The 14,294-nt window shown below is 35.8% G+C and overlaps 2 protein-coding genes across 2 annotated transcripts; both read right to left on the bottom strand.

Annotated features, from left to right (window-relative positions):
* Positions 1 to 718: 718 nt before the first annotated feature.
* Positions 719 to 5,200, bottom strand: LOC132554778 (uncharacterized). Its single transcript, XM_060219089.1, has 6 exons — positions 5,130 to 5,200; positions 3,844 to 3,895; positions 3,254 to 3,391; positions 1,731 to 1,865; positions 1,270 to 1,404; positions 719 to 827 (listed from the first exon to the last, which is right to left on the bottom strand). Exons 1-6 carry the CDS (start codon positions 5,187 to 5,189, stop codon positions 781 to 783), a joined length of 567 nt encoding a protein of 188 aa, XP_060075072.1. The 5' UTR covers positions 5,190 to 5,200; the 3' UTR covers positions 719 to 780.
* Positions 5,201 to 9,197: 3,997 nt separating this feature from the next.
* Positions 9,198 to 13,668, bottom strand: LOC132554794 (uncharacterized). The gene is made up of 6 exons (XM_060219106.1): positions 13,609 to 13,668; positions 12,273 to 12,324; positions 11,714 to 11,851; positions 10,210 to 10,344; positions 9,749 to 9,883; positions 9,198 to 9,306 (listed from the first exon to the last, which is right to left on the bottom strand). Exons 1-6 carry the CDS (start codon positions 13,666 to 13,668, stop codon positions 9,260 to 9,262), a joined length of 567 nt encoding a protein of 188 aa, XP_060075089.1. The 3' UTR covers positions 9,198 to 9,259.
* Positions 13,669 to 14,294: the final 626 nt, after the last annotated feature.

The following is a 14,294-nucleotide window of genomic DNA, read 5'->3' on the forward strand; positions in this document are numbered from 1 at the left end:
GGATTGTAAGGTTCTAATTGGTAAACCTAGGAGGCGACTGAAGAAATTCCAAAGTGATCGGAAGGAAAGTCAAAATCTAGATGGGCATAAATTCTTATCTCTAATAATTTTACTAAAACAAGTACATGTGTATATTCTGGACCGTGCCACGATTCGTGTGAATTAAAACGTGGCATGCTAGGTATGGCAAACATCAAGGACTAATATTTCATACGCAATGTCTACCACCTGCTATTACAAAGATTGTATGTACAAAAGACACACAAGTGAATAGCATATTTTAATACAAATTTTAACTTATACGCATCATACATCATTGATTGAAATTCATTCTAGAAAGTGTGGTTTTGCAAACCGATACCTCCGTAATTAAGTGAGTATTGTTAAATAATTAATTTCCGTGGGGATTTCTGTTCCTTTATATCGTGGGTACCCTTTATCCACCAATTCATATGTCCATGAACTGTTGAATCAGTAGAGTTATTCTCTGAGCTTGATTTATCTACCTAACCAAATGTCAAAAGAAATAGTGATATTTTTGAAAAAGTTATGAAAATTGTGTCCAAAGAAAATATATGACTTTGTAACAGATGAAGATGTGTTTCTGCTTCCATTGAAATATTGAGGTATCTGTGAGAACATAACATATTATTTATCGTTAATTCTGAGAGACAGTGTTTTATGGAATGCAATAAGAAATAAAACGGCAACCAAGTAATTGTATCGATTCAATGAAAGTATTTATTGCATATATACTGAGCAGTGAAAGGAATAGAAACGTCACTTCCGCCCCACACCTGGAGGTACGACGATGGGTGGCTCTAATTCTGAAATAGAAATAATAGGAATCAAGTACGATATTCTGTCTGCTCAAATTTATAAGAAACATGAACAGCAACATTATGCCGGTTACCACCGGATACGGGAGGTCCATCCCGTGCTATCCAGATCATATGGGTAGATTATTTTGTCTAAAGGCACAACCACGTCGGCACAGACTGGTCTGTGTCTCAGAATCCTGTGAAACTCAAACCGCCGCAGGTAAGAATCGTCGAACACGCATCAGTTATTCACACGAGGTTATGTATCCCAACCTCTACCGACTGGGCTATCGTGACACTTGCGTTAACATTACTCTATTTTTATTTACCGAAATATTCAAACTACCTTAGTACTTTGAGTCTGGTATTACACAAAGATATGTATCCCCTCCCTTCCACTGAACGAAACAGAGGTTGACAAAGGAGGAGAATCACGTGTTATATTTACCTGTACAGACTTTGCACGTGAATCTACAGCTTTCCAAAGCCCATTTTGGAAAGTCCAGACAAGCCTTTGGGATGTCAAATGAACCACACGTGGTCAGCGTATCAACACACAAGGGCGGCGTTGTTGTCGGACCTCCTGTAAAAGATATTATTAGGGCTCACAGGACTTCCTTCGCATATGGCATGAACGATCTACTCGGCAAAGGGAACACATGACTTCCTCCAGCATGACACACATGGCTTACTTCGTTAGGGCACACTTGATTTACACCAAAAGGAAATACATTACTTACGCTGACATGACTCACATGAATTACTCAAATATGATACAAATGGTTTACTTCAGCATAACACTCACCACTTACACCGTTCGTGCATTTATGACTTATCTGCTATTTGACACACATGGCTTACTCCGTCAGGGCTTACATAACTGAATTCGCAATGACGTGCTTGACTTACCCTGACAAATATCACATGTACGGTGACAGTTCTGGGAGGCCCGTTTGGCGAAATCGAGACATGCTTGGGGTATATCGAATATGTCAGAATAGTTTAACTCATCCAGGCAGATATGTTCTATAGTAGTGGGTCCACCTGTGACCCCACAGGAAACAAACATAAGAAACGTTTATACTCAGTTCAGCGAATAGATAAAGTTTATGGACTGATTGGTCCATATAGCGAACACAAAACACAAATTTATACCCATGTAATGGAAATGGATTTTTCGAGATTTGTGTCCCCTAATGTGACTAGAATATTTCTATATTTTTATACCTTTTGTTTAAAATATGAGTAAACTGTTTGTGTAAGATTTATATTTTATGTGTCAAGAATGTAAGGAATATGTAGTTTGAGAATATTTGTTTACTTCAGAAGTATTGTGACTAAGAGTAATTGGTTTGTAAGTGTCGAGATATAATTTATACTAATCTATATGTACCATCATTGCCTTGAATGTGTGATTCAATATATAAGAAAAATGTATGGTTGACTGTGGACGCGGTGAGGGAGTTGGGAATTATTCAAAAGCCATTGGCTGGTATTTCCCCATGTCGTTTATATGTTGTTAGGTACTTGTTACTTAATTGTGTGGTTATAAATTGTTGTGGTTGGTTTTACTTTGTGCTGAAATAAGTTGTATATGGTATAGTAAAACGAAAATGAAGGTTTAAAAAATCCACGTTGAGAGATTTATTTTTTAGAATTCTTCCGAGTGGTAATCAGAACGTTGAAGGAAAACAATTTGAAACTAAACGACAAGACAAGAATAATAATAAAAAGATACTCATCAAAGAGAAATACATATAGATCGAGAAAACATCATTTCTCCAACAATGACGACAAACTAAGGAACTCCTGGCGTGGGATATATCCGGACATCAAGAACAGACGGTTAGGACAGTGCATGTTATGTATATTGACACTACAAACCGATGTTAGATACCTTCGTGATTCATAAATCCTGTGTTGAACTTCGTAAGAAATGAAAAATGATTTCGAAGATCAAACAGCCAGTATTACTGTTTCACTTCTTAAGTAACAAACACTATGGTGCAATAAGAAATTGTTTAAAGCGGCTGAACCTCCTCGATATATCAAGGAATATTCAAGCACAAACATCGACCAAATTTATAAAGAATACATCAAGATTCCACTTTCAACTGTCAGAGCACAAGGATCGAAATAGAAAATGACATGACATACATAATGGTTATTTAATCAAGAAAAATATTTCCATTGGAAACCGCATTAGAAGATCCCTATGTTAAAGGACTTAAAGTGTTTGAAAAACGAAAACACTACATTGGCTAGATACTTCTGCTGTTCAAACATGAAAAACAATATTTATCCCTATCCTAAGGTTTCATATACAAAACAACAATTACATATTTAATATAAAAATTCAGTTGTCACTATTTGACTGATTTGACATTGACCTAATATCCGTTACCTTTACTGTTTTCATGACCTTGACTGGCCTTGACAGACACCACAGTAGGCCTTACAGTTCGTGGTTGCCCATTCATAAAACGGAGAGTCTGGACTGCACATGGTGAGATATTGGCCAATGTGTTCCTCACAGTTATCAATTTTGTTCTGGCAATGAGGGTTTGTACCTGTATGTGACGTCACAATGGTGAACAGGTGACATTAAACTTACTACATCGCAAAATGTAAATATTAAGTATCAATTGAAAAATACCAACTTCAAGTGTACATATGATCCTACCAGACCCTCTATTTCATATGAGAATTATGAAAAGAGCGTTCTAACAAACCAAAAATTAGCGACAAGATATCATCTATTCCTACGATTCAAATGAGAAATGATTGAGGGACATAAGTTTACGAGATCCCAGTTGAAAGACATGTTTACTTTTCCTTTATTTCAATTAATCACTACTTATTGAGAAATAACGACATATTTGTCAATTATGTCAGTGTTGTACACCTATTTAATCTATCGTTTTACTGTGTGTATTAATAAGAACATCTTGTTGATGAAACGCTTTTATCTCCATTTTGTGGTACCTTTACTTAATGAGTAGATATAACACAACACACTTACCTCCATGAGGTGGTACTTGTCGTTCTAGTCTCTGGGCTTTGTAATATCTACCCTGCAAAAAAGACCAACGCAAGGTAATTAAGACATGGTTTCATCGACTGTAATGGCAATCGCTCTCAGAATACATATAATTATTTTAGGAAATCTGTGAAGTTCAAATATATATTATTGAAGCTGTTTAGTACATTATTCTGGAACATATATGTATATATTAACTTTGGTTCACAGACAATGAATCACTTTGTCGTTCTGTAGTATAGCGTATCAATATGTTGATGTTAGGTCTAGGAACGTTGTATCACTTTGTCGTTCTGTATGTAGTACAGTGTATCAATATGTTGATCTGTGGTCTAGAAACGTTGTATCACTTTGCCGTTCTGTATGTGGTACAGTGTATCAATATGTTGATCTGTGGTCTAGAAACGTTGTATCACTTTGCCGTTCTGTATGTGGTACAGTGTATCACTGTGTTGATCTCAGGTCTAGGAACGTTGTATCACTTTGACGTTCTGTATGTAGTACAGTGTATCAATATGTTGATCTTAGGTCTAGGAACGTTGTATCACTTTGTTGTTTCATGTACGATGGATCATTTTGTCGCTGTGTCCTTCGTTTAGGAACAACGTCAAATCATCGTTTATTTCATGTGTTCTTATAAACGTTATTATTTAAACATTTGTCAAATTTAGGTAGTTTAAGAAATTTACGAGTTCCATTAAAATTAAAATTAGTACAGGACTTAGGACCCGTATGTAGATTTATCACTGAATGTATCACATTGCCGTTCTACCTTTCGTTTAGGAACAATGTTTCACTTTTTCATTCTTTCATTGGTCTGAGAAAAATGAATCGTGTACATTGTATCCCTTTGACGTTGTGCCTTTGGTCTGACAAAAATTATTGATGAATGATGGTTCACTTTGTCGTTTGTCTATGATCTGGCTATAAATATTTACGTACAATGTTTCTTTTCTACTTTCTGTTTTTCTGTTTTGGGTATAGGATCAATTATCCATGCACCATATTTTACTTTGAAAACATATTTGATCTATGTATCTGTTTTGTTTTCATTTCGGATTCTGATACTAAAAATATCATACCTGCATACCACCATTTGAATACAGTTTTTTTTTTACATAATATCAAGTAGTTCTAGGTAAAATGAGTTATATTCTTACAGTTTCCTGACAACCCCCTCTCCTCCCGAGTTGTCCCAGAAACTAGAATTGTAGGTGTAAAGAGGTCTGTGATTATGGAAATTGTATAGTAGTAAATTTAACACTTACCCCGACAAATGTGGCGTGTATGGAGAGGAACAAGAGAACAAGCCACGTATTTACTACCATATCGACCTTTGTTTACACTGAATTTCAGAACGAGGCTCTTACACATGTGTGATACCTTATTAAGTCTAGACTGTACATGTTTGTGAAGATAAAACTAGTTTAATACCTATGAGGTGAAAAACGTTACTGTTATGACAACCAGATCATTTCAACTTTCTTTTTGAGAACGAAGTTATACACTACTTATGAAATGAATTAACGTTCAACTGACTAGAGGTACAAGATATGTTTTGTTAACATTGACATGACTAGACACATTATTCGTCTGCATGTGATATTGTATAACATGCTAATAAAAATATTTCGAGAGCGTTGTTGTTGACTTGTTATTCACTGTGAAGTGACACACATGCAAGTATGCATTTATGTTGAAAATCATCATTAATAATGATGAACAATCTTAACAAGTCCTGACCAGTCCTATAACACTTAACCAGTCCTATAATACTTAACCAGTCCTACACAAGACTGAACAAGTCTTATAGGTTTGATAAACTGAAATTCCTTTGCCATTGCAAAGAACTTCATTCAACTGTGACGGATATTTTGAGTTTTGTGTCTCACCTATCAACTCGTGGTACGTCGAGTTAACCCATACTTTAGAGGATGTAGCTCATAGACAATTTGAACCATTTTCATCAATTAATGAACGATTTTAAAATTAATCTGATATTAACCTATTTTCCTGATTAATGAAAATTTCAGACACATCTTTGTTCCAGCTACTTATGTCATGAAGATCATATTGCAGGCAGAGATTGTTTATTTACAATACATTGTTGGAGAGACAAATCCCTTGTGACTTGGTTAAATGGACAAAACTGAGTACAGAGCGGAGTCCTAATTTCTAGTCCAAGAATGTCAATCTCACAAACAGGTTGAAGAGGGAGTAAATGCCAATTATTGGTTGTTTTCACCTTCTGCAACTATCAAATGATTGGTGAAGGAATTTCAGCGTGGTAGGTTTGAAAGGTGACCAATCACTCACAACGGCCATCAGCCAGATGATGCCCAGAAAACATTCGCATAAAATCGTGATAGAAAACCACTGTATTACTCTTTACGAGTTAGTAGAGGCAAAAGGTTTTTACAGGAATATATGCATGGCATACATCCTGACAAACATATCCAAAGTATGTACCGAATGTATCCAAAGACTGCTTTCAGATGACACGAGCTTCCGAAGATCCCCCACAGTAGAGCCTTTATAACAACGAAAGCCGAAATGTATCATTTTTTGGTTGTAACCTGTTTGATGAACTATATTTATCGTATTTATAAGGAGAGTAAACAGGAATCGATGAAATGGTAACACGCAACATCATCTTAGACTAGGCGAACAAGTTCAAAGTCACCAGGTTCACCGACAACATTATGGCAACCTTTTTGGGGGATATCAAAGGAGTTTAACCATAGTTATGTATTCTCAATACAAAGCCACAAGGGTCTTCCCTGACTGGGAAAAATATCCGAGCAGGAGATTAGAATAAAAGATAGCTGAGTGTTGCAGTGATGGGCAGATTAAAGGACCAAAATATTGCGTTCTACGATCGGGTATCAATGATCGGCAAACAAGATGGACAAGAAAAACTTTGAACAAACAAAAAAAAAAAAAAGATTTCATCGGAGACTTCTGAAAACGATTAAGTAGAGTAAGACCACGTGTCCCGTAAGAGTAAGCCTCTTCTGGGTCATAAACAACACCTACTATGTTAGTCTTTGAAATCCAAGTTCGTAATGTTAAGTTCTCAAATGAGAACGAGGCATACAACAACGGAAACAAGAAGCAAAGTAACGAGCACGTCCAGCTTCATATCGCATCAGGAAATAGCATAATTATCCAAGAGATCACTATGACAACCGTAAAACTTCCTCATATATTGATCAAACTACATCTACAACTACATACGATGGACGTGGTCAATGAAATTCTTTTCTGAAGACAAGACACCATTGATAGCGAAATTAAACGTATATGTGACCTGTTTTGATAATCTCTACGATGGGAAAAAACAATTCTGCCAACAGAGGGACAGAGCTAGTTCCAATAGGTATGCCAGTACTTGGTTGGAAGATCTTACCACCATTTTTAATGATTTCGTCCTCCGTGTAGTTTTTTTATGATTTTGACGTATTTTTCACGGAATATGCTTCAGTATATTTCACAGCAATATATGTGTACCGTCACCTTTACTGCCAAAGAAAGTTATCATAACAGAAGGCCTAAGTCGTTATTTCGGTTTAGAATAGTGCATGGCGGTGTGCAGAGTAGAAAGTTCAAATGTTCTAAGAGAATAATTTGTTTTTGGAAGAGGTTGTTGAAGATTGGTCAAATAGCAGCAGCTGTAGTAGAAGAAAGGCATTTGGACAAAAGTTTGGTCAAACAGCAAGATGAGCCGGCTTTAAATCAATGTTTATAGCGAGGTTTTGTCAATCCAATTCAAATAGAGGAGGTCCGTATCCGTATCATGTATATGCAATCTTAATTATTAAAATATTAAAGCACAATTAGAAAGTATTTCTTCTTTGGACAGCTTACATGATGTATAGGTAGTACTTCTGTTGTTATCAAATCAGTCTAGTTCTTTATGTATACAGGAAGTGTTATAATGTCTGCAGACAAGTATAAAGTTGTTGGACGCCATATCTGAATGCGCAATAACATACCTGTCATGTAAATCCTGAGGTGTGGATTTGAAATAAGGATCGAGTAACACAGACGCGAGCTTTGTTTACTTTCAGATTTAAAGCTGCCGAAAAATAAAGCAGTAAAATTCAAATATGTTGCTTTTTCTGTGTGAGCCTCAAGACATTGTAATACCTCCCCCAAACCCCCCACCCCACCCCCTCCCTCGTGTATTTCTATCCATTGGCAACTTTTTGAGAAACCAGACATTTTGTTTGTCGAAACAACTGCGTTTCATATGTGCATCTAATACAAATAGTGCTTGATCTATTCTCAACTGGTTTTATTGCAGATATCTATTCTGCTCTTTACTTCTGTTCCATTTTTCACGTGTCCTTCTTGTTCATGCACTGTTTACATGAAGTCAGAGAGCATTAACCATTAGTTACCTTTGCTTCATGCTTTTCACTATTAGAGAAGAAGTTTATTCCAGTGTGTTCAAAGTAGCATACCATATTTCCTCCTTCGTTGAAGTAGCCATAAGATTGTATATATGAAAGATATAGAAGTGCATAGCACATTTCAATATCTAAATAAGATACAGTGGAGCTAAACAATTAATTAAACTGCATCATATTGCTGTTTCGTCCTTCTAGAACTCGTCAGTGATGATAAGATTCTAATTGGTAAACCTAGGAGGCGACTGAAGAAATTCCAAAGTGATCGGAAGGAAAGTCAAAATCTAGATGGGCATAAATTCTTATCTCTAATAATTTTACAAAAACAAGTACATGTGTATATTCTGGACCGTGCCACGATTCGTGTGAATTAAAACGTGGCGTGCTAGGTATGGCAAACATCAAGGACTAATATTTCATACGCAATGTCTACCACCTGCTATTACAAAGATTGTATGTACAAAAGACACACAAGTGAATAGCATATTTAATACAAATTTTAACTTATACGCATCATACATCATTAATTGAAATTCATTCTAGAAAGTGTGGTTTTGCAAGCCAATACTTCCGTAATTAAGTGAGTATTGTTAAATAATTAATTCCGTGGGGATTTCTGTTCCTTGATATAGTGGGTACCCTTTATCCACGAATTCATATGTCCATTAACTGTTGAATCAGTAGAGTTATTCTCTGAGCTTGATTTATCTACCTAACCAAATGTCAAAAGAAATAGTGATATTTTTGAAAAAGTCAAGAAAATTGTGTCCAAAGAAAATATATGACTTTGTAACAGATGAAGATGTGTTTCTTCTTCCATTGAAATATTGAGGTATCTGTGAGAACATAACATATTATTTATCGTTAATTCTGAGAGACAGTGTTTTATGGAATGCAATAAGAAATAAAACGGCAACCAAGTAATTGTATCGATTCAATGAAAGTATTTATTGCATATATACTGAGCAGTGAAAGGAATAGAAACGTCACTTCCGCCCCACACCTGGAGGTACGACGATGGGTGGCTCTAACACTGAAATAGAAATAATGGGAGTCAAGTACGATATTCTATCTGCTCAAATTTATAAGAAACATGAACAGCAACATTATGCCGGTTACCACCGGATACGGGAGGTCCATCCCGTGCCATCCAGATCACATGGTTAGATTATTTTGTCTAAAGGCACAACCACGTCGGCACAGACTGGTCTGTGTCTCAGAATCCTGTGAAACTCAAACCGCCGCAGGTAAGAATCGTCAAACACACATCAGTTATTCACATAGGGTTACGTATTCAAACCTCTACCGACTGGGCTATCGTGACACTTGCGTTAACATTACTCTATTTTTATTTACCGAAATATTCAAACTACCTTAGTACTTTGAGTCTGGTATTACACAAAGATGTGTATCCCCTCCCTTCCACTGAACGAAACAGAGGTTGACAAAGGAGGAGAATCACGTGTTATATTTACCTGTACAGACTTTGCACGTGAATCTACAGCTTTCCGAAGCCCATTTTGGAAAGTCCAGACAAGCCTTTGGGATGTCAAATGAACCACACGTGGTCAGCGTATCAACACACAAGGGTGGCGTTGTTGTCGGACCTCCTGTAAAAGATATTATTAGGGCTCACAGGACTTCCTTCGCATATGGCATGAACGATCTATTCGGCAAAGGGAACACATGACTTCCTCCAGCATGACACACATGGCTTACTTCGTTAGGGCACACATGATTTAAACCAAAAGGAAATATATTACTTAAGCTGATACGACTCACATGACTTATTCCAATATGATACACATGGTTTACTTCGGCATATCACTCACCACTTACACCGTTCGTGCATTTATGAATTATCTGCTATTTGACGCACATGGCTTACTCCGTCAGGGCTTACATAACTGAATTCGCAATGACATGCTGGACTTACCCCGACAAATATTACATGTGCGGCGACATTTCTGGGAGGCCCATTTGGGGAAATCGAGACATGCTTGGGGTATATCGAATGTGTCACAGTAGTTCAGCTCATCCAGGCAGACATGTTCTGTAGTAGTAGGTCCACCTGTGACCCCACAGGAAACAAACATAAGAAACGTTTATACTCAGTTCAGCGAATAGATAGTTTTTGGACTGATTGGTCCATATAGCGAACACAAAACACAAATTAATACACATGTAATGGAAATGGATTTTTCGAGAGTTGTGTCCCTTAATGTGAATAGAATATTTCTGTATTTTTACACCTTTTGTTTAAAATATGAGTAAACTGTTTGTGTAAGATTATATTTTATGTGTCAAGAATGTAAGGAATATGTAGTTTGAGAATATTTGTTTACTTCAGAAGTATTGTGACTAATAATAATTGGTTTGTATGTGTCGAGATATAATTTATAATAATCTATATGTACCATCATTGCCTTGAATGTGTGATTCAATATATAAGAAAAATGTATAGTTGACTGTGGACACGGTGAGGGAGTTGGGAATTATTCAAAAGCCATTGACTGGTATTTCACCATGTAGTATATATATTGTTAGGTACTAGTTACTAAATTGTGTGGTTGGTTTTACTTTGTGCTGAAAGAAGTTGTATGTGGTATTGTAAAGCGAAAATGAAAGTTAAAAAAATCCACGTCGAGAGATTTTTTTTAGAATTCCTCCGAGTGGTAATCAGAACGTTGAAGAAAAATAATTTGAAACTAAACGACAAGACAAGAATAATAATAAAAAAGATACTCATCATCAAAGACGGTTAGGACAATGCATGTTATGTATACTGAGACTACAAACCGATATTAGATACCTTCGTGCTTCATAAATCCTGTGTTGAACTTCGTAAGAAATAAAAAATGATTATGAAGATTAAACAGCCAGTGGTACTGTTTCACTTCTAAAGTTACGAAAACTATGCTGCTAACTATGCAATAAGAAATTGTTTAAAGCGGCTCTCAAACCATCTGAACCTCCACGATATATCAAGGAATATCAAAGTTCAAACATCCACCAAATTTATAAAGAATACATCAAGATTCCACTGTCAACTGTCGGAGCACAAGGATCGAAATAGAAATGACATGACATACATAATGGTTATTTAATCTAGAAAAATATTTCCATTGGAAACAGCATTAGAAGATGATTTATTATGATAATACGTCGTCTTCATCAGGATAGTAGGGATAACATCATTATGAAGTAGAAAGGAAGATCCCAAGGTTAAAGGACTTAAATTGTTTAAAAACAGAAACACTATATTGGCTAGAGACTTCTGCTGTTCAAACATGAAAAACAATATTTATCCCTATCCTAAGGTTTCATATACAAAACAACAATTACATATTTAATATATAAAAATTCAGTTGTCACTATTCGACTGATTTGACATTGACCTAATATCCGTTACCTTTACAGTTTTCATGACCTTGACTGACCTTGACAGACACGACAGGAGGCCTGACAGTTCGTGGTTGTCCAGCCATAGAACGGAGAGTCTGGACTGCAGATGGTGGGATCGTGATCAATGTAGTCCTGACAGTTAGTTTTATTGTCGTAGCAATTAGGGTTTGTACCTGTATGTGACGTCACAAAGGTGAACAGGTGACATTAAAACTTTATAAGTCGTAAAATGGAAATGTTACAAATTACGTATGATCTTACGAAAAGCTCCATTTCACATGAGAGTTATGAAAAGAGCTTTCTATCAAACCAAAAATTAGCGACAAGATATCATCTGTTCCTACGCTTCAAATGAGAAATGATTGAGGGGTATAAGTTTACGAGATCACAGTTAAAAGACATGTTTACTTTTCCTTGAACGCTACTTATTGATAAATAACGACATAGTTGTCAGTTATGTCAGTGTTGTACACCTATTTAATCTATCGTATCACTGTGCGTATTAATAAGAACATCTTGTTGATGAAACGTTTTTTTTTATTTCCATGTAGTGGTACCTTTACTTAATGAGTAGATATAACACAACACACTTACCTACATGAGATGGTACTTGTCGTTCTAGTTCCTGGGCTTTGTAATATCTACCCTGCACAAAGGACCAACGCAAGGTAATTAAGACATGGTTTCATCGACTGTAATGGCGATCGCTCTCAGAATACATACAATAGTTTTAGGAAATCTGTGAAGGTCAATTATATAATACAGAAGCTGTTAGTACATTGTTCTGTCACATATATGTATATGATAACTTTGAATCACACAAAATTAATCAACTTGTCGTTCTGTAGTACAGTGTATCAATATGTTGATCTTTGATCTAGGAACGTTGTATCACTTTGTCGTTCTGTATGTGGTACAGTGTATCAATATGTTGATCTTAGGTCTAGGAACGTTGTATCACTTTGTCGTTCTGTATGTGGTACAGTGTATCAATATGTTGATCTGTGGTCTAGAAACGTTGTATTACTTTGTCGTTCTGTATGTGGTACAGTGTATCAATATGTTGATCTTAGGTCTAGGAACGTTGTATCACTTTGTCGTTCTGTATGTGGTACAGTGTATCAATATGTTGATCTTAGGTCTAGGAACGTTGTATTACTTTGTTGTTTCATGTACGATGGATCATTTTGTCGCTGTGTCCTTCGTATAGGAACAACGTCAAATCATCGTTTATTTCATGTGTTCTTATAAACGTTATTGTTTAAATAATGAGCCCCTCAATGTCAAATTTAGGTAGTTTAAGAAATTTACGAGTTCCATTAAAATTTTATGAGTACAGGACTTAGGACCCGTATAAAGATTTATCACTGAATGTATAACATTGCCGTACTGTTTTTCGTTTAGGAACAATGTTTCACTTTTTCATTCTTTCATTGGTCCGAGAAAAATTAATCGTGTTGACGTTCTGTCTTTTGTCTGACAAAAAATTATTCATGAATGATGGTTCACTTTTTCGTTGGCCTGGCTACAAAGATTTACGCACAATGTTTTGGGTATAGATCAATTATCCATGCACGATATATCAATCTTAAAACATATTTGATCAATGTATCTGTTTTTTTTTCATTTCGGATTCTGATAATAAATATAACATACCGACATAATACCATTTGAAGACAGTTTTTTTACATAGTATCAAGTAGTTCTAGGTAAAATGAGTTATATTCTGACAGTTTCCCGAAAAACCCCTCTCCTCCCGAGTTGTCTCAGAAACTAGAATTGTAGGTGTAAACAGGTCTATGATTATGGAAATTGTAAAGTAGTAATGTTTACAACATGCTGTTGGGATAGATTGGACAGTAAAGTAGGAGAGATGAAATCCTCTCCTCTGTCTCAAAAGTAATAATATCACAACAAATGTAACACTTACCCCGACAAATGTGGCGTGTATGAAGAGGAACAAGAGAACGAGCCAAGCATTTACTGCCATATTGACCTTCAACTGTCATAGAAAATATGTCAAAAAAGAAAACGTGCCATATGTCTCGACCTAAAACACTCTTAACAATGTAGAATATATCCAGGTGAGAGATAATAAAAACACTACCGATAAGTCATGATAATTATGACGTCAAGAAAATAGCGTTTATCAGAATTATTTCGAATTCTTCCAATCATCAAAATCAATAATTGATTTAACGTTATTATATCAATAAACAGTGAAATGATAAAACAGCTGTGTCGTATTTTCTTAGAACTTGTATTTTACCTTCAAAAATTTGTGGTTGGTAAGAGAGAATTGTCCTTGTCTCGTTGTATCTATACAGTTACCTGTCATCTTATATAGTAGGAGACAATGATCCAGATTTTAAAGCTCTGTTAGCTTAATTATGAATAATTCAAATCTAAAATTAGAAATATCGATCTGCATCATCGAAATGTTTCTAATTAGAGTGTCCTCGGACGATGACAGTGATAATGCCGAGTGCTAATAACACTTTTGCTTTGGACGGTGTATAATAAATTGTTCGGGTTAAAGACTTGACTGCAACCTGTGATTGAGATGAAAAAGTTTGATGAAACATAACAAAGATTAAACGGCACTTATAACGTCAC

The sequence above is a fragment of the Ylistrum balloti genome, unplaced genomic scaffold (genome assembly GCF_031769215.1).
Source record: "Ylistrum balloti isolate Yb309-2 unplaced genomic scaffold, AGI_CSIRO_Ybal_v1 Utg370444, whole genome shotgun sequence".
Taxonomy (NCBI): domain Eukaryota; kingdom Metazoa; phylum Mollusca; class Bivalvia; order Pectinida; family Pectinidae; genus Ylistrum; species Ylistrum balloti.

What these genes read in the sequence shown, in the direction of transcription:
- LOC132554778 (XM_060219089.1), bottom strand. Translation starts at nt 5,189, where the DNA reads ATGGTAGTAAATACGTGGCTTGTTCTCTTGTTCCTCTCCATACACGCC. An exon ending in ACAAGTACCACCTCATGGAG is followed by an intron (nt 3,392 to 3,843) that starts GTAAGTGTGTTG and finishes CGTCACATACAG; the next exon opens with GTACAAACCCTCATTGCCAG. An exon ending in CACGTGCAAAGTCTGTACAG is followed by an intron (nt 828 to 1,269) that starts GTAAATATAACA and finishes TTTCTATTTCAG; the next exon opens with AATTAGAGCCACCCATCGTC.
- LOC132554794 (XM_060219106.1), bottom strand. Translation starts at nt 13,668, where the DNA reads ATGGCAGTAAATGCTTGGCTCGTTCTCTTGTTCCTCTTCATACACGCC. An exon ending in ACAAGTACCATCTCATGTAG is followed by an intron (nt 11,852 to 12,272) that starts GTAAGTGTGTTG and finishes CGTCACATACAG; the next exon opens with GTACAAACCCTAATTGCTAC. An exon ending in CACATGTAATATTTGTCGGG is followed by an intron (nt 9,884 to 10,209) that starts GTAAGTCCAGCA and finishes TATCTTTTACAG; the next exon opens with GAGGTCCGACAACAACGCCA.